Source organism: Phoenix dactylifera, chromosome 9 (genome assembly GCF_051530095.1).
Source record: "Phoenix dactylifera cultivar Ajwa chromosome 9, Ajwa_hap1_PhDact_Kaust_v1.1, whole genome shotgun sequence".
Lineage (NCBI taxonomy): Eukaryota > Viridiplantae > Streptophyta > Magnoliopsida > Arecales > Arecaceae > Phoenix > Phoenix dactylifera.
In genome coordinates, this window is record NC_143198.1 from 22,824,775 (window position 1) to 22,846,713 (window position 21,939).

General features: G+C 38.6%; 1 protein-coding gene and 1 long non-coding RNA gene across 4 annotated transcripts; one reads left to right on the forward strand and one right to left on the reverse strand.

Moving 5' to 3' along the window:
- The first annotated feature begins 6,223 nt into the window (after nt 1–6,223).
- Nucleotides 6,224–8,450, forward strand: LOC103712623 (uncharacterized). 2 transcript variants are annotated; one of them, XR_016396470.1, is made up of 6 exons: nt 6,224–6,611; nt 6,702–6,880; nt 7,024–7,109; nt 7,339–7,443; nt 7,537–7,957; nt 8,102–8,450. It is a non-coding gene; the product is annotated as an uncharacterized LOC103712623 (long non-coding RNA). The 2 variants fall into 2 exon arrangements; XR_015968851.2 differs by having other exon boundaries at nt 6,229–6,611; nt 6,702–6,914.
- Nucleotides 8,451–12,943: 4,493 nt separating this feature from the next.
- LOC103712622 (multiple organellar RNA editing factor 9, chloroplastic-like) lies at nt 12,944–21,721 on the reverse strand. Of its 2 annotated transcripts, none has more exons than XM_008799190.5 (5): nt 21,280–21,721; nt 13,708–13,805; nt 13,547–13,633; nt 13,283–13,459; nt 12,944–13,192 (listed from the first exon to the last, which is right to left on the reverse strand). In XM_008799190.5, exons 1-4 carry the CDS (start codon nt 21,636–21,638, stop codon nt 13,287–13,289), a joined length of 717 nt encoding a protein of 238 aa, XP_008797412.2. In that variant the 5' UTR covers nt 21,639–21,721; the 3' UTR covers nt 12,944–13,192; nt 13,283–13,286. The 2 variants fall into 2 exon arrangements, with proteins under 2 accessions (XP_008797412.2, XP_038977482.1); XM_039121554.3 differs by having other exon boundaries at nt 13,547–13,612; nt 21,280–21,719.
- Between the last annotated feature and the right edge of the window lie 218 nt (nt 21,722–21,939).

Genomic DNA, 21,939 nt, shown 5'->3' on the forward strand with positions numbered 1-21,939 from the left:
TTTCTATCAAGCAAGCAATGAAATCCACTAACCATATCCTTTACTTCCAAAGAAAAGCATGCATCATTTTATCAATTCTATTCAGAAACCATTTTGGCAATTTAAACCGATATGTAATAGGAAGGCAGAGCAGTGTGAAAAGAGTTTATCAATGTGAGTCTACCTCCCAAGGAGAGAAACATTCCTTTTCACAAAGGCCAATTTTGAGTGTATCTTCTCCAAGAGGGGCATCCACATCTATTTGGGGATTTTTTTTTTTTTTGTCACTCAAAGGAAGACCTAAAAAATCCTACTTGGCCGTATCACCTCCTGCTTACAGAACAACACAGCTTCTAATATTGCTCTACTTCAGGCGTCAAAAAACTGATGATGCATGCCACTTTGCCATATCAATTCTCTTATATATAATAAATATAAAGGGTGTTTTGGTCACTAGAAGGTATCCATGGGTCCCATTGTTTCTAATTAATTGGCAGCATCCGTGAACTTACGAGGGAGCCTTCTGTTTTGGCTCGTTTGGCATTGAGGGCTCGTTTGGTTCGCAAGAAAAGGAGGGGGGAAAGTGTGGTCAACGAAAAAGTAATGAAATGCCTCTTGTTTGGTTGGAGTTTTCAAAGGAGAGAGATGGGAAAGTTATATTTCCATGGGAATATGATTCCCACATTTCATGGGAAAGTCTTTCCCATGAGAAACATGGGAAAGTTACTTTCCCATGAGGTGGGAATCACTCCTTTTTTATTTTTTCCCAAAAAGACCCTTCAACATTAAAGAAGCATTAAAGAGGCATTAAAAAACTAATTTTTATTAAGGGCATAATAGGAATTATACATAACTTTCCTAGGAAAGTGGATGGTCAACCAAACATAAGCACTTTGGAAATTTGTCACTTTCCCATGGTTAACCAAACATGCCAAAAATACTTTCCTAGGTATCCTCTTCCTAGGAATATGATTCCCAGGAATCATATTCCTAGAAGGGAAAATACTTCCCGCAGGGGCGGCCCAATGCATTTGGAGGCCTAAGGCGAACTTTCTAAGAGAGGCCTTTTTTTTAAATAATAATAATAATAATAATAATAATAATAAATTTTAATAAGTGCAAAATATTTTAAAAATTTATTTAAAAATAATCCGTCTAGCTTTTTGAGTGAGTTCTTTTTGATAGGTGGTAGGGAGATCGCTGCCCATGATTCCTTGTGGTAGTTTAAGGCCTCAGAAGGAGTTTTTAAAATAATATCTTATTTAATCTAACAATTAGTGTGTTTTTTTTTTCAAAAGAAAATTCTGACTACAATTTATTGTCTGCAATGGTTATGACTGCAAATAAACAACTTAGATAAATCAATTATCAAACAATGTTGGCAATACACATGCTTGTGCAAGGAGGCAAAAAATTCACATCAGTCAAGTTTCAGTTCATTGAAACAAATGAACATAGGAAGATCGAAGCATGTGAATATTTATCTAAGATGTAAAAGATAGACGCATAGAGTTTAATGGTTTTCTTACAGAATGTAATAATAATATTACACAGTAAACAGTTATAAAATAGGTGGAAAGAAACAGTTGAAAACCCTCCATCCTGAGGTTCCATTGTTGCGAAGAAAAGGCCATTTTGGCTTTAGATATCATGCAAATCACGGCAATAGATTAAAAAGAAAGTTTCTGAAACAGTGAAACCCATTCTACTTCCATCTTCAAAGCTAGAATTGCAAGTCTCACCGCGGAAACAGGGGAAGGAGAACTCACCGCGGAAACAGGGGAAGGAGCTGGAGAAGCCAGAGAGGACCGAGGACGGACTGCGGAGGCGGAGCCGCGGAGGGCCGAGAACGAGAAGGAGACCTGGAGAAGAGACGCCAGCGTCAAGTCTCAACTCTCAAGAACCGAGTTATCGAGATTCGAGATTCGAGGAACGGGGTTACGGGAAGCCGGGAAGGAAGAGGAAGAAGACGGTGGCTACGGGCTAACATTTAAGAAGTAAGAAGACTGAAGACGGTGGCGTGCCGGTGCCACTGTGCCAGGCGGATGGTTGGATGGAGAAGACGGGCTAGTTGGCTACGGCATGCTAGGGCTTGGGCAGCTGGAGAAGAAATGTCTTGTCCCGTACCCGTTGCCGTTGGCCTGGATGCCGGTTGCGGACCGTTGGTCGCTGCCCGCTGGTCGCTGGAGCCTGGAGGAGGAGGCGAGGAGCTCTCCCAGAGGCGGAGGCCGGAGGCCTTCCTTTGGTCCGAGGCCCTAGGCGACCGCCTCGATCGCCTAGGGCTCGGGCCGGCACTGACTTCCCGCGAACCAAACGAGCCCTGAATGGAGAAGAGTTGGAAAGCAATCCCGTCGAGGAAACCAGAGTGGCAGAACCATCTCTCTCTCTCTCTCTCTGTCTGTCTCTGTAGGCACTCGGGCTTTTCTATATAAATTAAAAATGATTGGATATAAGCATGACCATTGTGATGATAGACAGGAGCTTCATGATATGAAATATTAATGTTGAAAGAATATTATTTTTTAGAATAATCTTAATCGACAGATGAATAAATTAGATGTGGACAACAGATTAATTCTCTATTAACCAAGAGACCGTCTATTATACAGACTAGTTTGATGGCATATTGGACCCATTCATGCACCAAGATGACGCTGCTTTAACCCCACTTAATGCAGCTCTGTTGTGTATAAATTATGTTTTTCTAAAAACATGAAGTGCTCGAGAATTTTAGTCCTCACATGTAATGTTACAGTGCAAAACGAATTGAAATCTTATTCTTAGGAAGGTTTTTGTTATGAACATCCACTGCATATATGTATCCTGTTTTAATAATTTGCAGTACTTTATATGGTGTAAAAATGTCTATCTATTTTTGCCAATCATAGAGCTTGGAAAATAAGTAGGACAACTATTTAGGATTTATTCCTTTAATTTTTTTGGGGAAAAATATGTAATACACACTACTTAGTAGTTGTAAGAGAATCCCTTTTATTTTACTTTTATTTTTTTCATTTACCCTTTTAATATAGATAATCCTTGTCCTTTCCTTCCGCTTCACTAACATTAACATCTCTTGTGTTAAAAAGGAATGATGTAAATATAAATATTAGAGATGATATGGATAGGGGGTGTAAAGGAGTACATGAGTGAGCTAATCTCTTATTCAAGTTTGGTTCGGAATTTAAGCTCGAACTTATATCAACCCTAACCCTAATTGAAATAAGAGAGAGAAATATAGAAAGAGAGTATGGTCAAACTTGGGATCTTTAGCCATCGATGAAGGAGCTAGGTGGTGCCGCTGAGGTGGTAGCTCAATGGAACGGAGCCTTACTTACAACCAAGTAGTTCCGAGTTCGAAACCCACGGGCGACGATTAAATTATAGAGACCGGATGCTTCTTGCTCGGACACGGGGTTTGGAAGGGCTACTAGTCCGCTGGTAGCCTCGGTGGTGCCAAGTGTGACGTACTCACACAAAGAATTCGTGCCGGAGCCCAGAGGGGTATCCGAGCCAGGCCTATAGGTAGGGAGAGTATGAGTAAAACCGGTCGGGGTGTCCAACACATGGTCATTTCTGCTTGCATCGAACATTCTCCAGGCAAGGTGGGGGCTGCTATGCGGGGGTGGGCTCGTCCCTTCCTCCCCCTTTCCTCTTTTTTTAGCAAAAAAAAAGAAAAAGAAAAGGAGCTGGGCGGTCAAAGTCCTAGTAGGCAACTTAATCCTCTTGGTGTCAGAGAGCCGGCATGCTTGTACTTAGCAAGGATATAGGGATGAGAAACAATAACAAACTGACCTAAATTTAGGCATAATTTGTTGGAGTTTTAATTAAAAAATATTATTTTATTTTTAAATTTTAGTTATTTTAAATATTTTTAAAATATTTTTTTGTTAGGCGCCTTTTTTAGATGAATTTGTACTCTTCGAAAGAGAATGCTGCTCCCCCCCCCAAAAAAAAGGGTGTCGAAACATTATATATCTTCGAAGCTATTGCGTCTCTTCAATTTCCGAATAGAGTTTATAAATAGACTTCTTTGGAATCACTAGTAATTCAATCCACAACTTTTCTTCATACTTAAATTCTTTTTTATTTTTAATATTATAATATAATTTTAAAAGCTCGAGCTCGGTGCTTGACTCCTTGTCAAATAAATATACGGATCGACAGGATACGCAGCATGCAGACGTGGGAACGGAAATCCACTTAGAAATATATAATATTCTTGGACATCCTACGGGCAGGATCGAAAATCCGCTTAGAAATAAATTTGCGCGCATCCTTGTTAGTTACCGAATGATTGTCCTACACCAACTAAATGCATATTTGATCGCGGAAAATCAAAACCAAGTTGGCACAAGTCTAGTATTTCGCGCGGGCTGGAGGTAAAATTTTTGGTGACTAAATTTTGGTCCCTAAAGGTTCACCTCCATTGACTAAAAAAAATGCAGTCGAGAAACGTATGCATGTAGGGGACGTGTGAGAAACCAAACAAACCCTAGCTAATTCCCTATTCCTCTATTCGGCTTTATCTCCTTGCCTTCACCCGTCGCGTCCTTTGTCCGTTCGCGAGTCTCTTCGGCGTCGGCGTCCCAAGGTATATTTCCTCCGGAATTTGATTTAGCAGAGGCCAAGAGAGAGAGGGAGAGGGAGAGGGAGAGGTGGTGGTCGTCAGGCCGGGTTGTCAGAAGATTTGGAGGCGAGGCGGAAGAAGAAGAAACCCAGGAGGGCTTCTCCTCCTTCGTCGCCGCCGCAGCCACCGCGGAGAGGTGGGGGTCGTCGAGGCCGGGTTGTCGGGAGATTTGGAGGCGAGGCGGGAGAAGAAGAAACCCAGGAGGGCTTCTCCTCCTTCGCCGACGCCGCAGCCACTGCAGCCACTATGGAGGGCTTCTCCTCCTTCGCTGCCACCGCAGCCACCGCGGAGGGCTTCTCACTACCAGAAAACAAGCGTATAGTGACGGAAAACTAGTGACGGCCCGTTATCAGTCACTATTTGTGACGGATTAGTGACAGACAGAAATTTGGTCACTATGGTGTGAACTTAGTGACAGACAGGTTACAGAATACACGGATAGGGTGGGCGCCAAAACTTAGTGACCATCGTAGTGACGGAGTATCTGTCACAAAACTGGTAACTGAAATTGCAACCAGGCAGTGACAAATTCAGTCATTACAAAAATCATAACCCAAGTATTTATAAATTTTTAAAATATTATTTTTGGTAGTGATGGATTATTGACAAAAATTTCCATCACCAAATTTAATTTTTAATTTCAAAAATATTAAAAATATTATTTTTGAGTAATTATAAATTAAAAAAAGGTAAAAAGAGAGAAATCCAAAATGAAACTAAGTGTGCCCGCCGCCTCGCCCAAATCCCTTTGATAGCCCAAATCCCAATCGCTCTCCAGAAAATCCAAATCCCCTCTTCTCATTCCCAAATCCTATGGCGCCGACCATAAACGATGACCCATTTGCACCCCTAGTGATTAACGGCAGTAAACTATTTGGAATGCTCCGCCTAAGGCTGAAAACGGGTCGGATTTTATCCGACCGTATCCGTTTCCGTATTTGATTTGGGTTAGATTCGGATGCTGTTTTGTTCATCCGATCGGATTCAAATACGGATCCGGATAGTTAGTTTAAAAATATTCCGGATATGGATATGGATACAGATACGACTAGATCTATTTTTTCGGATTCGAATTCGGATATCTGATTAAATAATTGATCAAATCAGGTCCTTTAGGATTTAGAACCCAGTTGATGGGTCCATGAGTAATCCTATTTATGAGTCCATGAGCCTAGCTTATAAAGCTAAGGTCGGGGGCCCCGTGCAGTACAGATGGATATACCCTTTGAAAGGTAAAATCTGTAACCATAACAATTTCTTTAAATCCATTAAATAGTTTCTTTAAATCCATTAAATTCGAGAAATTAATATATTAATCTTATTTATAGGCTTATGCGTGATTTAAAGCAAAAAGTAAAGAATCGAGCATCGATTGAAGGTTCCATTGTTGAGACTTATATCATAGAAGAAATATCCTTGTGCATGATTTTATTTCAGGTCTTATGCCGTTACCAAATACCACCTAAACAACTACTGGTAGATGGCTGAGGCAAGCTGGAATTAGGTCTGTCCCTTTAAGACAGGACCCAACCCAAACCCTCATCTTAATCTCCCTGGCCGGAGGTGGTCAAATCCATCGGACGGTCCTGATCAAGTTAAAGATTAATCCTGGCGGAACACTGGGAGGAGAACTGAGGCCCGTAAAAACCTAGCTCCCTTCCCCTTTCTCCTCAAAACCCTACCTCCACTTCTCCTTCCTCGCGCCTCCAAAACCCTATCTGAAAACCAGAGGGGAGAGGGAGGAGAAACCCTAGAATTCCAACCTTCTCCTCGTCAAAGCCTCGCTCCGTCGGGCGATGGCACTCTACCTCCCCTTTGAATCCGCCTCCGGCTACATCCTCTTCCACGCGTACGGCCTCGACGAGATCGGCCAGAACACCGAGGCCGTCCGGAACTCGGTCCTCGACCTCACGAGCCTTTGGCAAGGTGGTCAAGCTCGTCGCCTTCCACCCTTTCTCCTCCGCCCTCGATGCCCTGAACCAATGCAACGCCATCTCCGAAGGTGAGCTTCGAACCCTACCTTTTCCCCCCATCTGCTACCCATTTGGGGTTCGAAGTTACAAATTTATTCTATTTTGTTGCGGGCTTCTAGGGCTCATGACCGATGCGTTGAGGAACTTCTTGGAAATCAACCTCCCGAAACCAAAAGAGGGGAAGAAGGCTAAGTTCAGCCTCGGCGTTGCAGAGCCCAAGGTTGGGTCTCAGATCTTTGAAGTGACCAAGATTCCTTGCCAGAGCAATGAGTTCTCTCGAGCTCCTTCATGGTGTCAGGTTGCACTTTGATAGGTTCATTAAAGACTTGAAGGTTGGATTTTTGTCACCTGATTGATGAGTAGTTTATATCTGCTATAAGTTATACTGGGTTTTCATGTAAAGATGATGTTGTTCTGTTTATTTTGTCTTTGTGGTTATAGCCATTAGACTTGGAGAAGCCTCAGCTGGGTTTGAGTACAATCATTGTTCAGGATCTCGGTCATTTGTTGCAACAATGACTATACCGGTAATACATTTTTGAGTATGTACTGGCTATATTTTTAGTGAATTGCCTGTGAAACAGTCTATGGAATAATTTTGGCTATTGTAAAATAAACAATTTGCTGCAAGTAGATTTTTTATTCTAGTTTGCTGCAAATATATTTTTGGAATTCTTTTATGCAAGTAGATCTGACAGTTATTCTAGTTTTCTTATTATGTAGTGGCTATATGCTAATCTAAATTACACTTTGCAGCCGGAGTTTAATGATTCTGAAAACCTTGAATTTTCAGAATTCTATAAGAAAACTCATACCAAGAAGAACAAAGAGTGGATTGATCCTATTTGCGTCGTGAAACATGTAGGTATCTGAAATCTCAATAATCATTTAAATTAGTTTATACTTTTGCAAGGTTATATACATTTAATTCTGTTGTTACCTTTGCATTGATAGTCAAAGATGTTGAGCTTGCGAGAAGAATCTTTCCAATCCGGTGTGCAATTAACATAAGAGGAGATGTCTAGACAGACACTTGGAAAAAGGAAGAGATACATTCTTAGATTTAGGGTTGGGCTGAAGCCCTCTTCATCTTCTTCCATACCTAGTCGTGTGTCACAAGACCATGTTGGGGAGTTGCAGAAACTTAAAGCTGAGATGGAGGAGATAAAGATGGAGCGTGAGGAGCTGCGGAGGCAATTGGAGCAGGAGAGGAGAGAGCATGAGGAGGAAAAGAAAGAGCGAGAGGAAGAACAGAAGCAAATTGCACATCTTACAAGTTTGGTGACAGAGTTCTTAAAGAAAAAGACCAAACACACAAGTCATCTATCCATCATAATGGGGCCATGTATTCAACTGGTGGTACAAATACTCGTTGGTATGTATTCTCATTTATATTACGTAGGTTATTTAGAGATTTTGACCAAATTAAGCGAAATGTCATTGTGAACTTATACTTGAATTTTAGTTTATTATTTTTCACATGTGGTTATTGATTGTGTATTCTTTTTTGCTTTCTCAGATACATGGTGGAGTTATGAGCATGTGAAATCTAGTTTCTGGTACATGAATAGCTTTTGTTCAGATGATCATGGTGGAGTTGTCTGCAAGCAGAATCCAGTTTTTAGTATAAGAATATTTTTATCTACATGATGGTTGTTTGGATGAATAGCAAGATCAGATATTTTGGGATTTTTAATTTACATTTTGATGTGTTTGGTGATGATTATCACCTTAACATATGGTATGGATGAAACATTGTGATGCATGGTTAATAGGTATGCTTAACGTTAGACTTATAGATGATGATATTTATAATGAATGATTATGGATTCTCCAACATTGTGTATACTTTTATTTTTATGAGCAAATGTATTGTGCAATATGGATATTGGATAAGTTGTGTTGGTTGTACTGAATTTGGAACGAGCCCAAAAATAAATATTAAGCTTATAATTTGAATTGTTAATTATATACAGGTTAATACTTTCTGCCACCAAAAAATGTTTGTTGCCAATGCATTCCAATACATTCTACGACCAAACTATTAGTGGGGGAAGATAGACATTCAGTGACCATTATTTTGGTAGCAGAAGACAAACCTTCCACGACCAACTATTTGGTCGGCGTTGAAATTAGCAACAACAGATTTGGTCACTGATAATTTTCTTCGGCAACCAAATGTTAGTCGTTGTTGGTGTACCTTAGGTGACCATACAATATTGGTCGCCAAAACCTTTCAGTGACTAGGGTTTGGCGACGAAGAGTATGCTAATCGCGAAAAGATTTTAGCGACCAAATAAGGTTATTCGGTGACTAGAATCTTAGTCGCTGAATATGTATTTTCTTGTAGTGAGAGAAAGATCAGAAGTACCATCAATGGGCTTTTTTTCAAAAGATCTAAAATGTGAAGAGAGATGAAAGGGGAGGAGGAGGGATTGAGAGACCGGGAGAGGGTGAAGAGCAAAAAGAGGGAAAGGAGATAGCGAAATGAAGTAGAGGTGGTGAAGTGGAGGCCTCACCTTTAGAGCTTCTCGGATAAGCTGTTGGATCTTAATCCAGTAGCAAAATCAAATATTTATCAAGAAAGTTATCAACCATTGGATTAAATTTCAATGATCAATTTTAACTTATTATCAGCATAATATATATCATTTATTAATATATATTACAAATTTGAGGGAGTGAAATGAAGTAGAGGTGAAGTGGGAGCGTCACCTTTAGGGCTTCTGAGATATGCTATTGGATTTTCATCTAGTAGCAAAATAAATTATTTATCAACAGAGTTTTTAACCATTGGCTTAAAGTTTCAAGATCAATCTTTACTTATTATCAATATATAATGCGAATAGCTTGCTCCTTTGACACTTCTACCTATAGTGCCGCCTATTATGTGGGCATGAAAAATTCAACTAAGCCATGTAGCACAGATGGTCAATAAAAGGAGAGAGAACGGGCAGGGGTAGTTGATTGTTGAGTTAACAACATTAATGAGGCTCAAGTAACTCTTCATGTGCAATTAAGGGCACCCTAAAGATTTTTCCAAAATATTAATTAATTATGTAAGTTCAATCTAACATTTATTCTTAATTTAGTTATACTTTAATTAATAGTAAAAAGCATGAGCAATTAACACGATAGATTTAATAGAGAGGAGTAGTTGATGAATGAGTGATCATCTAAACCTCTGATATTTTTTTCTCACTTGTCCGGTCTAATATACCTATTATTGATGAGTAAACAACCTAGTCCAATATATAAATCCAACATAAACTTTCTTTCAGAGGTCGTTTCAACAGGAAAGCAAGGGCTTTTTAGGCTAGGAGACCTCGAGAAAGGCAACCACTCTGAAACATGAGCAAAGATAGCCGACCCCATCTTATTAGTTTAATCTGCTTCGGAGCCGAGGGGGGACATTCGCTTACGTGCCACTTCTCATGCAGGAACAGGTCTTCTTTTTGGCTCAAGCTTCCCTAATGATACGTCTTAGACATCAGTGATTGAATCCTTAATTTCTTTAATCCCCTTCACAGGTTAGCCATGGCTTTTCTCCATGGCCCTTTGTCCCATATTTCTTCTCAATTCCCCTCGTCCTTTCTCAGGCTTTTTTTTTTTTTGGGTGCATAGTCCTTTCCCCGGTTGAGGCACGTAGGCCTAAGCCAAGCTTAGGGAGACCTCATGTGACGGCAAGGACAGGGTGAGTTAAATAAGACCACCAAACTCAAGGGTATTTGATCGTATGGTTGAGAAGTCATGGCATTTGATCTTACTCTCCTTTGATACTGTATCTAGTTTAATCTTCAATCTTGCTATGTATTTTTCCTATTAATTTTTTATGAGGCTTCTTGCTTTAAAGCCTCATTTTGTTTCTCCTTCAATAGCTTAATGGAGCGGGGAAATATATTTTATCTCTTTTATAACAAATCAAGTCATAAATGATATATGCTAGGATCACTGAGAGTGCTGCCACAGGGACCAAACTTGCTAAACAAGAGAAAGTCCGTCATAACTGAGGATTGGTGCAATTTCTAGGTTGGCCTGAAATTATTTTTGATACTTTAATATCCTAAAATCTATATATTAGTTATGATCTCCAAATATCTTTTTTCTTTTTTCAAATTCTACATCCTCAATCAATAAACATATTACGAAACTAAATCAAGTCTGAATTTTTTTCAAAAAAAAAACAGTTAACCACATTAGCTAAAATGAGTTTTAAACTTACTTAAAAAAGTTTAAGTCCTTCATAATCTTTGAGCATCTTCAGAGCAACATCCACATGCAAGGAGTTTATGGCAGGTCCGAGAGGACATCACCATGACAGAAACAAGTAGAGCCTCTATCAGCTGCAGCTGGGTTCTGAGGGTGTGCTCCCACCAAACTTTACCTAACAAGCCTTACAATTGAAAGGGAAAAGGCCGACTAAAGCCAGCCATTTGGTTATAGTTGAGTACAAGCTCTGTTCAGCCTGTATCCAAGATTTGGGGTCATCCGAGCCCCACATAAAGCAAAAGTTATTATTAAAAATTGCATGGTATGAGATGTAGATTGCCTGCTTAGAAGAGTGGGAAATTGCAAAGGGTAAACTTATGCAGCTATTTAAATGTTAAAAGGGGTTCGAAGATATGATAAGTGGGGCTGTTATGGAAACAAATTGTATGATTAATAAGATCTTTACAAGAAAGCACTGATGCAACCTTGTGGGTGGGATGCCTTCCGTGAATGATTACATTACTGTCTGCTAAGTAAGGACTAAAGCTTTCCATGATCGAGAAGTTGTAAAAGCAAGGCTGTTAAAAAAATAGACTGCCCTAGGTATGATTAAGATCAAGTTGATCCGGAATCAACAGGGCTGGAAATATATAATGTTGTCCGGATTTAGCTATAGGATTTTTTTATGATATCAAGCATATTATCCCATAACAAAAATTACCCCATGATTAATTAATTACATTTTACTAACTTATTTTTAAAAATTAAATATTAGAAGTCTCTGTCTTATGCTTAGCTAGATTTTTAACTAGTCATGCATTCATTTGTCAGTTACTTCCAATCTGGAAAACTCAAGTATAGACTGAGATAAAAATCAACCTTCAATGTCACCACTAACATTATTTGGTACAAAGAAATTGTATGGGCATGGTAGGGTCATAGACAAAGGGCAGAATCCATGCTCGAAACGCATGAGCATCGATTAAATTGTGGAGACCGAATGCTTTCTGTTCGGACACAGGATCTGAAAAGGCATATCGCTCTGCTGATAGCCTCGATAGTGCCAGGTATGACGTACTCACACATGATGTTCGTGCCGGAGCCTAGAGGGATAACCGAACTGGGCCCATGGATGGGGAGGGTATGAGTAAAATCAGCCAGGGTGCCCAACATACGGTCGTTTCTGTCCGCATTGAATATTCTCCTGATAGAGGCTGCTACGCGGGGGTGGGCTTGTCCCTTTCTCCCCCCCTCCCCTTTTCGATTTATCCGAAAAAAAAACCATCTCATCCAACGCACGCACGCACGCACGCAAAACCCTGATATTTTAACCATTTTGATTTCTTGCCAACACTCTTCACCTGAAACCAACATTTCTTCCACTCTAAATCTTGTTGTAACATAGAACTTCTACTTTACAATACATTCTCATATTGTTCAAACTTTATGGTAACTTTACATATCAATTCAATCTGCAGCGACCTCCTATAATTGAACCTTTTTGATTCCTTATTCATCACAGAGGGCCCCAAATAAACTGATTAAACTTCGGCATTTTTTTAAAATATATAAACTTTGGCATTCAAATAAATCCCAGTCCCTGCGGTTTTAGCCTATGAGATATTTAAGTATTTATCTACCAATGCCTTAAAGATCGTTTAAAAGAAAAGTCACCGCCATCACGGGCGGGTGAAACCGAAGTATCTTTTAGTGCTTGACCTCACATCAGCATGCTTTGCTGCCTCTTTTCAGTTTTCACATCAGCACGCTTTGTTTGCACATCAGTAAACAAGACAAAGTATACACAGGGGCTCAACATCATAGCCTCCAAAAGCAGCCACATGAGTGCAACAAGAAATAGAAACAAGTGACAGCAGAGAAGCCAAAGTTAGAGCACATACAACTGATGCATATATCAGCAATTTGTTTTATGTATAACTAGCATCCATCCCATCAAATGTTCCCCCTGTTAACTTAATATGAAAAGAATCATGGTTTTTGCATTACTGATTTTTTTTTTCAATGAACAGCTTGGAATATTTACCAACGTTTCAAAATTATTCTGAGACTTTTTCTGAATTCTCTTATTCAGTGGAATGTTTTTGATAAGTTAATCTATTTGTTCTATATGTTCACCTTTTAATCACCACCATATTTCCAGATTCCTCTCAATTTACCAATGTAAATAATTGATACAATTTAGAGTAGCATATATGACAGTACGTGGTTAACCGACATATCCTCAGTTCTGCAATTAGTACATGACATAAGAACTAGTACATGACTAACTCATCCAACATCAGCAAATTCTGCTTCTATCATCAGAAAGATAAGGTAGGGACAGATAGCAGGATTTCACGATATACCATCCTGTCATTGGTGCATACATTAAATGACCTACCTGCGAAACAAAATTGAAGCAAATTGCTTTGGATTCCTGGGTAGTAACAATTGATGACAATGGCATAATGGATAATCATGTCACACTTACCTCATTATGATGCTGACTCAGGCCGAGGAGCTTCTTGTGTTGGTCTTCTGCGTTCAGATGGAGGACCGTCCCTCCGTCTCTCGTACCTTCTGCTCTGGTATTTTGAACCACTTCGCTGTTTTGGTTGGTAGGTTGGGTATGTACATGGAATTATCTCCCCGTTTATATATTTATCACCTAAAGGGATGAACAAACCATGGAGTTAAAAGTACTGAAAACAGTACAGATTAATGACAATAACATACGTGCACTGCTTAAACTTACCTCCATAGTCCTTGTTTTTCACATCAATATAGGAATCTGGTAGTACCCAGAGAACACCAGGCAATCCTACACAAGATGGAAATCGATCTATAGACAGATTAAGATGGATAGTTTTGTAACTTCAGAAAGAAAGTATGATCTTTGCCAAGATACTAGCTCACCCTTGAATTTCTCTGCAGTCTCTTCAGATACAGTGCATTGAAAGCCAGTATAAGTAGTAGTGCTAAAAGCATACATGTTCTTTTTCGCTTCCTCCATGCTGCAAAATGCCACCTTGTTAGAAAGAGATCAGATTTTCCTATAAGAACTGCGAGAATAGGGATTACAGCCTGGTTTCCCTTCCCATCCACTAAGATTTTAGATGTCAATGAGTCAATAAACACTGTCCTCAAATACATCAGCAAAATGACAAGCATCTGCATCATGAATGCTTGACTACTAAGTTGAATCATATTAAATCAAGACATGTTTTGCCTCCAGGACATCTATATGTATATGCAAGGTTAAAATAGTGTCTCGTCACTATAATTCATTAATTCCAATAATATCACTACATGCATGATGGATCCCGGCACATGTGATGCCAACGATTTATTCAAGAGAAAAGAAGATTTGTCAGATATATTTGATAACACACACTTATTTTATGTCCTCTTCTTTATCTTTCTTGGTCAGTTACAAGAAACTGAATATGAAGGGAATTATCTATTAAAATAAGGGTGAAATTGTAAAAGGATATTGAACACCCGCAATGATGACCACTGCAATGTTTGGCCAAAGGTTCTGTGAGTGACATTTAGTGGCATCGCGGCCTCAACCTGCATATTTTTCAGAGTCTTACTATGAGAGATTTAGAAAGCTCAACCCACTGCTGCTTGAGGTAGAGCTGATCCTTTGGCTGCTAAGCTATGGATCATGGAGAAGGAAAAGCTATTTGATGCATTGTAGTACTGCAAGGATGTGAAGGTGAGGTTGGCTATATCCAAATGCCAAAGAAAAATGCAGAATATTGGTGGACTGCAACTAAGACCAGTTATAAGGATGCTTGAGAACAATTGACATGGAAAGAATTCAAGAAGATATTTAATGATTAATATTTTCCTGGGTTAGTGAGACTAGAAAAGGTGAATGAGTTTCTAGCCTTGCAGCAGACAAATAATCTGATAGTATTGGAGTATGCTAACGAGAGTTTTGAAGGTCGAGTTCGATATGAAGAGATCTGAATAGGAGAGATATTGATTATCCTTCGTCTTATATAGAATCTAGACAAAAATTGGCTTTCCATTGTGGCCTAATCAAGTATTGAGTTCAGTTCCAAATGGACAAACATACCAATCACACATGGCTCCCTTCTTGTTAGAATTGTTTCCTGAATTCTTATGTCGATTATCCTGAGTTCACATAGGTCTAGGCCTCGTCTTGTCACCCTGCTACTGTTCAGATCTCTTCATATAAGACTCAACCTTCAAAAGTCTCTCAAGGACATACTTATAACCATCAGGAGATGCGATGACAAGTGAAATCGATACCAAACTTCAATCCATGCTCAAACCGGTTTGCTTTATTCCTATCTGATTCAATAAGATGAGGGAAAAAGCATCCTAGCTCATTGAATTTGTCAGTATACTCCAACATCATCATGTTCTGTATTTGTCACAAGGTCAAAAACTCATTCTCCTCCTCCAGTCTCCCTGACTCAGAAAAATATTGATTAAATATCTTCTTGAATTTCTCCCATGTCAACTGCTCCTAGCATCCTCATAAATGGTCTTTAGTTGCGGTGCACCAATATTCTGCATTTTTCTTTAGCATTGGTATAGCCAACCTCACTTTCATATCCTCAAAATACTGGAATGCATCAAATAACTTTTTCATCTACTTAATCCATGTCTTAGCAACTAGAGAATTAGCTTCACCCTCAAACTGTGGCGGGTTGAGCTTTCTAAATCTCTTCTAGTAAGAGTTCGAAAAATGTGTAGGTTGAGGAACTGCCAGCATCTACTGCTACCATTGACCACCTGACATACCCCAGCCATATCTGCTTGAGTGACTAGAGCATTAGGAGCCTGCTCAACTGGTTGATTAGCTCCCCCCTTGTGGCTCTTGCTCCCCTAGCATTTTGAGCTACCCGAGTCTCTGCTGGTCTACCCATAACTACTCCTCTTTCCATAGCAACCATGTTCCCCAAAGTTTCCTCTTCCTTGTTGCTTATGATCATTTATCGTAAACACCAACAACAATTAGCTCCACAAATAAGCAACAATAGGGTTACGAAAACTTATCTGCTCTTACTCAATCGAACGATGTCCAAACTACCCATGGCTAGGCTTAAGTTTTACTCACAATCAAGCTTATGCTCTAATTCCACTACTCATGGACTCACATCCCAAAAGTTTGAGTTGGAAGGACTGGCCCAGGCTAATAAACCTAAGTGGTACCCTATTTATTGGCCAATGCAGGGCTATGACAATCTCCCCTGCCCAATTTCGTGACACCCTTGTCATTGTTGGCTCTTACTTGAAAGAGGAAAGCCCACCCATGGCTCGAATCCTACTCGAACCTACTTGGTCCTCAGTGACTTTGGTATCCCTTAATGAAAGGCTCACATGATTAATAAAGGTTGTGACGTACAATGGGCTTGGGTTTAATACCACTAAATGTCACGCCCCAACTCTGAAACATGGCACGACCATGCTTCTGTGAGGTACTGCCTATGATAACACGAAGCCAACTATAGTAACCTGTATAAAAATCCAACGCATACAAAATACAAACAGAATCCAAAATCTTCTAACAATTAAATAAAGAAACAAGTTGCTGGTATAGAACTTCTAAATCCACAACATACAAATGTTCAACATCCTAGAATCTTAAATCCACAAATCAAATATAAGTCCATAATATCATTAATCAATAAATAAACTATAAATCTGCTACAAAAGCCTCCAAGCTTGCTCGCACAAACCCCTAAACCTGGATCCCTCCCTGCTCCTAACTACCTTGCTCGTCTGAAAAGATAAAAAGAAGAGTAAGCTACACAACTCAGTAAGCCAACATCACACTACCTCACCGGATCAAACATAGATTTTACATAGCTCAATAAATCATTTAAAGATAATAACTGTTATTGGAAATAAAATATTTTATAGTAACAATATCATAAACGAAGTTATAAAATCAATCATGCTTTCACTATAAATGTGGTTCCAAGTGTAACACATAACTGAAGTCATAAAATATTTGTCATTTAGCCACATCCTAGCGCAAAACAAAGCTCTCAGATATTTAATGCTAAAGTCATTTGATATCCGTGGCAGGGTGGTAATGGACTACGTATCACAAATCATAGTTCAGGGTTCATATACCAACTTTATACCCGCTAGTGAGGCCATATAGAGTTAGCTACGAAATAACTGTATTTTTTAAAAACATACATAAACAAATAAGTTGAAAGATACTAAATGGCATTATAGAGTTCACGTTTCATAAACATGTCACTAATAATACAACATTCATAGAACCAATCTTTTATGATAAAAAAAAATTTTCATAAAATCACATGATCAATTCTTCATTAAAGAAAAAATATAGAATAATCAATGTCTAATATCATTTATAACTTAAAAGTCTTCAGCATTAAAAATGACCACTAGTTCGAAACCAGTAAGGAGTGTAAGGGTTATCTCTTTTCACCCTAAGATCTTGAAATGTAGCTAAGCAAGCCAACTAAATCTATTTAAAGCTATTCAATGCCCAAGTAATCCAAATTCAAGTTTGAAACCCAGATACATGATAGGAAACCAAAGAGAACTGAAAACGGATCAACATTACACAAAACAACACAATTTGGGATGCTACAAGGGGTGGCCTCATGCTCGGACTGGGGTGAAGGAAGGCTGTCACCTGCAGCGGTAAGCACCTACTAGAGATCTGACCTCCAATGAAGGTTATGACAACGATGACTGGCAGTGGAAGGAGAAGAGAAAAATAATATCGAGCAACAGGAGTCTAGCATGAATAAGGGACTGATATCATCACGCCTCTGCTTGCTCGCCAACCACCATTGTCACAACCTTCACCAAAGGTTGGACCTCTAGTAGGAGCTTATTGCTGCTGGTGCTGACCTTCCTTCATCCCAGTCTAAGCATGAGGCCGCCCCCTGCAGCACCCCAACTTGCATTGTTTTGAGCAATTTTGACCTATTTTCGGGTCTCTTAGATTTTCTATCGCGTATCTAAGTTTCAATGTTGTTGATTATGGATTACTTAAGCTTTGAACTGCTTTGAATTGGTTTGGTTGGCTCGCTTAGCTGAATTTCAAGATCTTAAGATGAAAAGAGATAAGTAATCTTTACATTCCTTGCTAGTTTTTGAACTATCGATCATTTTCAATGCTTAAGGCTTTGTAAAAGTTATAAAATGATTTTTGACATTGATGATTCTATATTTTTCTTAAATAAGGATCGAGCATATGATATTATGAAAATTGTATTTTTTTCATAAAAAGAATGGTTCCATTAATGCTTTATTGTCTATGAATTCTATAATGTCATTCAATGTCTTTAAACCTCTTTATTTATGTATGTTTTAAGAAAATATGATTGTTTTGGAGGTTCTCAGATAGTTATCTACAGTTCCTAGAAGTAGGGTACATTGACACCCAAAGTTAGTTCCATACAACCTTGCCAACAAGTATAAAGTTGGCATATGAACCATGTATTACGATTTGTGATACTTAGTCAATTACGGCTCCATCACTGGTATAAAATGATCTTACATTAAATATCTAAGAGCATTGTTTTGTGCTATGATGAGGCTAGATGACATGTTTTATGACTTTAGTTATGTTTTACACTTGAAATCATAGTTATGAACTTTACATGATTTATGCTTATGTGAAAGCATAACTGGTTTTATGATTTTGTTTATTATATTGTTGCTATGAAATATTTTATTTTCAATGAAAGTTATTATCTTTAAATGATTTATTAAGCAATGTAAAACCTATGCTTGATCAGGTAAGTAGTTGGAGGTTTGCTTATTGAACTGTGTAGCTTACTCTTATTTTTATCCTTTCAAACAGGTAGGGCAGCTAGCAACTGAAGTGATCCAAGCTTGAGGATTTGTGCTAGCAAGCTTGGAGGCTTTTGCAGCAGATTTATAGTTTATTAGTTGATTAATGATATTATGGACTTGTAGTTGATAAATTATGGATTTGAAGATTCTAGGATTTTGAACATTTGTATTTTGTGAATTTAGAAGATCTATACCAGCAACTTGTTTTTTATTTAATTGTTGGGACCCTTTGGAACCTCTTATATTTTGTATAAGTTGAATTTTGATATAGGTTGAAGGCTTTTGCATTATAATATTAGAAATAAGTGCCCTATTGCAAAATCATTATAAAGGATAATTATGAAAATTCAGATATATGAAGACATGGAAATTAAATAAGTTCATACTCTACTACGATAACCATTACTAGTAGATAAATATGTTTGTAATAACAATTTCTTATGGCTACTTTATATAGCGTCTCTAAAACATCACTTATTTCTTCTAAGGCCATAATCTATAAGTTTTATTGTTAACAACGTAATAGAGGAACGCAAGAATCATTGTTCCTCCTTGTACAATTATAATAGACATTATTAAGGCAATATTACAAGCCATCCATTTTGAACCAGCATAACACCCTAAACATCTAGTGTAAAGTAAAGACTGTTTTCAGCTTAATGCTCCATGTGACTATTTGAGTTGCCCAAATGGCCCCTAGATCTATCTTGCAGAAAGTGGAAATTAAATTGGCAGTAAAGAAAGTGGGAGTTTCGAGACGAAGGAGAGGAAAGGCAACATTCACTACTTGCCCTATGCTAAAACAAGAAAATTAAACAATCCACACAATTCCTAACATACTTTCCCCATAACTCTAATGGATTTCTAAAATCTTCAAGGAAACCTTAGATGAACTTACAAGCTTCAAACTCACTCCAAACGTCAATCCAAGGGTTAGGAATGGTTCAAAATGCTCGAATATTCATGGGTCATGTAGTAGAGCTGAAACAACCTTATGTTACGATACATGTCTTCATTGGCCCGCACACAATCATGTCCTTCCTTGCAAGCCCAGCACTGTTCTCTTCTAATTTTGCATCACCATCTAGTTTGTAGAATTTGATACTCAACTTCATAGCACTAGTTTGAGTTTGGATCATTAAATAATTGTTCATCTTCAATTCACCAAAACTAAAGGCTTCTGTAAGTCAGGTCTATGCAAAGCAATGGAAAGAACCATAAAATATTCCATCAAAATATTGCTTCTCTTCTAACCTTTGCTTATTTCCCTCCTTTTTTCTTCTTTCTCAACTATTTCCCTTTCTTGCCCTTGTATTTTCCCCTTATTCATCTTTTTGTCTTTCTTCTTTATCAGTTTTCTTTTGCATCCCATATTTCCTCTCCAAAGAAATCAAATTGCAAAGACTAGCTTTTGATATACAAATTGGTTAAAATATAAAGTCTATGTTGTCTTTTCCCACAAATTTTTAGTTTTACACTATTATCTGAAGTCTAAAAATGAAGCCTTATTATGTTATTGGTAATTCTAAACCAGTAGCATTTTGATGTAACCTGAAAGGTGGCCATATAAGAAGAAATATATAACATAGAAAATTCTTTAGTGATATCTTACAATGTAGTGCCAAATAATTTCACCGACCTGGGTAGATAGAATCATTAGTAATAAGTCCATGCAATCTCACAAAACCACATCTAACACCTACCTAATCCACTGTTTGGGGTAAAGAGTTGCTACCTCCACCCTATGAGTAAAATTTCCATCATCCAGATAGGACATATGCCCAAATATCCACAAAGTTGCGCACTTGCATGAACACTTGCTACAATACCCTTGTATTTCATTTTATCATAAATGAAGGAAGAGAGGTAAATTAACAGTGTACATTATAGCTACCACATGTGGCAACTTTTGTTAATTTGACATTTATTTTAACTTTGCGTGCATCAATGCATTTTTATCTTTTTAACTTATTTTTGAATCCACCCAAATAAATAAAGATCAATTTCCATGACCAGATCATGAGTCATCTAACAAGTATTTTCCATATAACTGAATTGCGTGTCATGTTTCACAAATTTGTCAAGCCACTTTAAATGAATTTGGCATTAAAATATGCCAATGCTTATCTACATTTTATGTGACCCTTGCAACCTTGACTCTACAGCCTGTTGGCACCCCACCACATAAAAGATTTAAACAAAATCTAATATTCAAAGATAATGGCTACAGTATTATTAGTAGCTGAATAATGGTTTCATCCTAGTTTCAGTTGTCAAAACTAATAATTTGATCGCAATAATAACATATCTCAGAAACATGCCTAGGAAATCTAAAATCATCACACTAGTACTTGTCCTATTTTCTTCTCTATAAATTTGCTAGAGAATTATATTAAGAACTCCACAAAAAAACCATAATCTTTCTTTAGGAAAAAAAAATCTCTCGAGCATGTTCATCCCAGATAGAAACCCGATATCAATCACCATAACTACAAGAACGACATTCAGACAATCCTAGTTCATTAAAAAGAAAATAAGATAACAAATGTTGAAAATACCACGTATCAAAATGGTGGACACTAGAATCTCGAAAAATCTTTAGAAAGAAGGCCCCAATTCCATAAAGATCCGATCTTTTTAAATCTTCAAGCCGTTTACCTTCCGAGAACCGTGGCAAGGGTGTTGAGGTAGGTCTCGATCATCTGCTCCCGGGTGGGGGCAGGGTCCTTGGGGAACTCCATGACGATGAGCCAGTGGTTGTAGTCGCATCCGGGCAGCAGGATCGTCTCCCTCGGCTCGCTGCTGCTGCTCCTCCTGGACGAGTACTCCCCGTCCACTGCCATGGCCCGGGGCACACCCGGCAGGAAGGCCGGCCGGAGGCGGGAGGAAAAGGGGGGAAGAAGGGGATTGGGGCGGAGCGCGGTGACGTGGGCGCCGCGTGGGGCGATTCTATGGTTCGGCGAGGAGGTCATTAGGGCTTTGAGGGAGGAGAGAGAGGAGGAGTTCATGGTCGCCATTGGAGGGGGTGCGCGAAGAGAGAGTGGAGATAAGGTTGGGTTTGGGTGTATTGGGTTTTATTTTTGAGGGGAATGGATCTTTCTTTCGGGGTTGATGGGGGTTTAGAAGAAGCAGTTGGAAAAGCCGGTGAACTAATATCGGCAAAGCATCTGCCGACATTATTTTAAACTCAGTTTTTACACAGAAGACCCTGTCTTTATATAAAATAAACCTGTTTTCAGGATAAACCCCTATACCATGCAAATATTATAAATAAATCTCTTCCATAGATCATCCACCGTTTTTCTCTGAAGCCTTCAA

Excerpts from the sequence above, each read along its gene's own strand:
- LOC103712622 (XM_008799190.5), bottom strand. The coding sequence starts at position 21,638 with ATGGCGACCATGAACTCCTCCTCTCTCTCCTCCCTCAAAGCCCTAATG. Across the intron at positions 13,634-13,707 it reads GACTGCAGAGAAATTCAAGG|ATCGATTTCCATCTTGTGTA; the intron begins GTGAGCTAGTAT and ends ATCTGTCTATAG. Across the intron at positions 13,460-13,546 it reads GAAAAACAAGGACTATGGAG|GTGATAAATATATAAACGGG; the intron begins GTAAGTTTAAGC and ends TCATCCCTTTAG.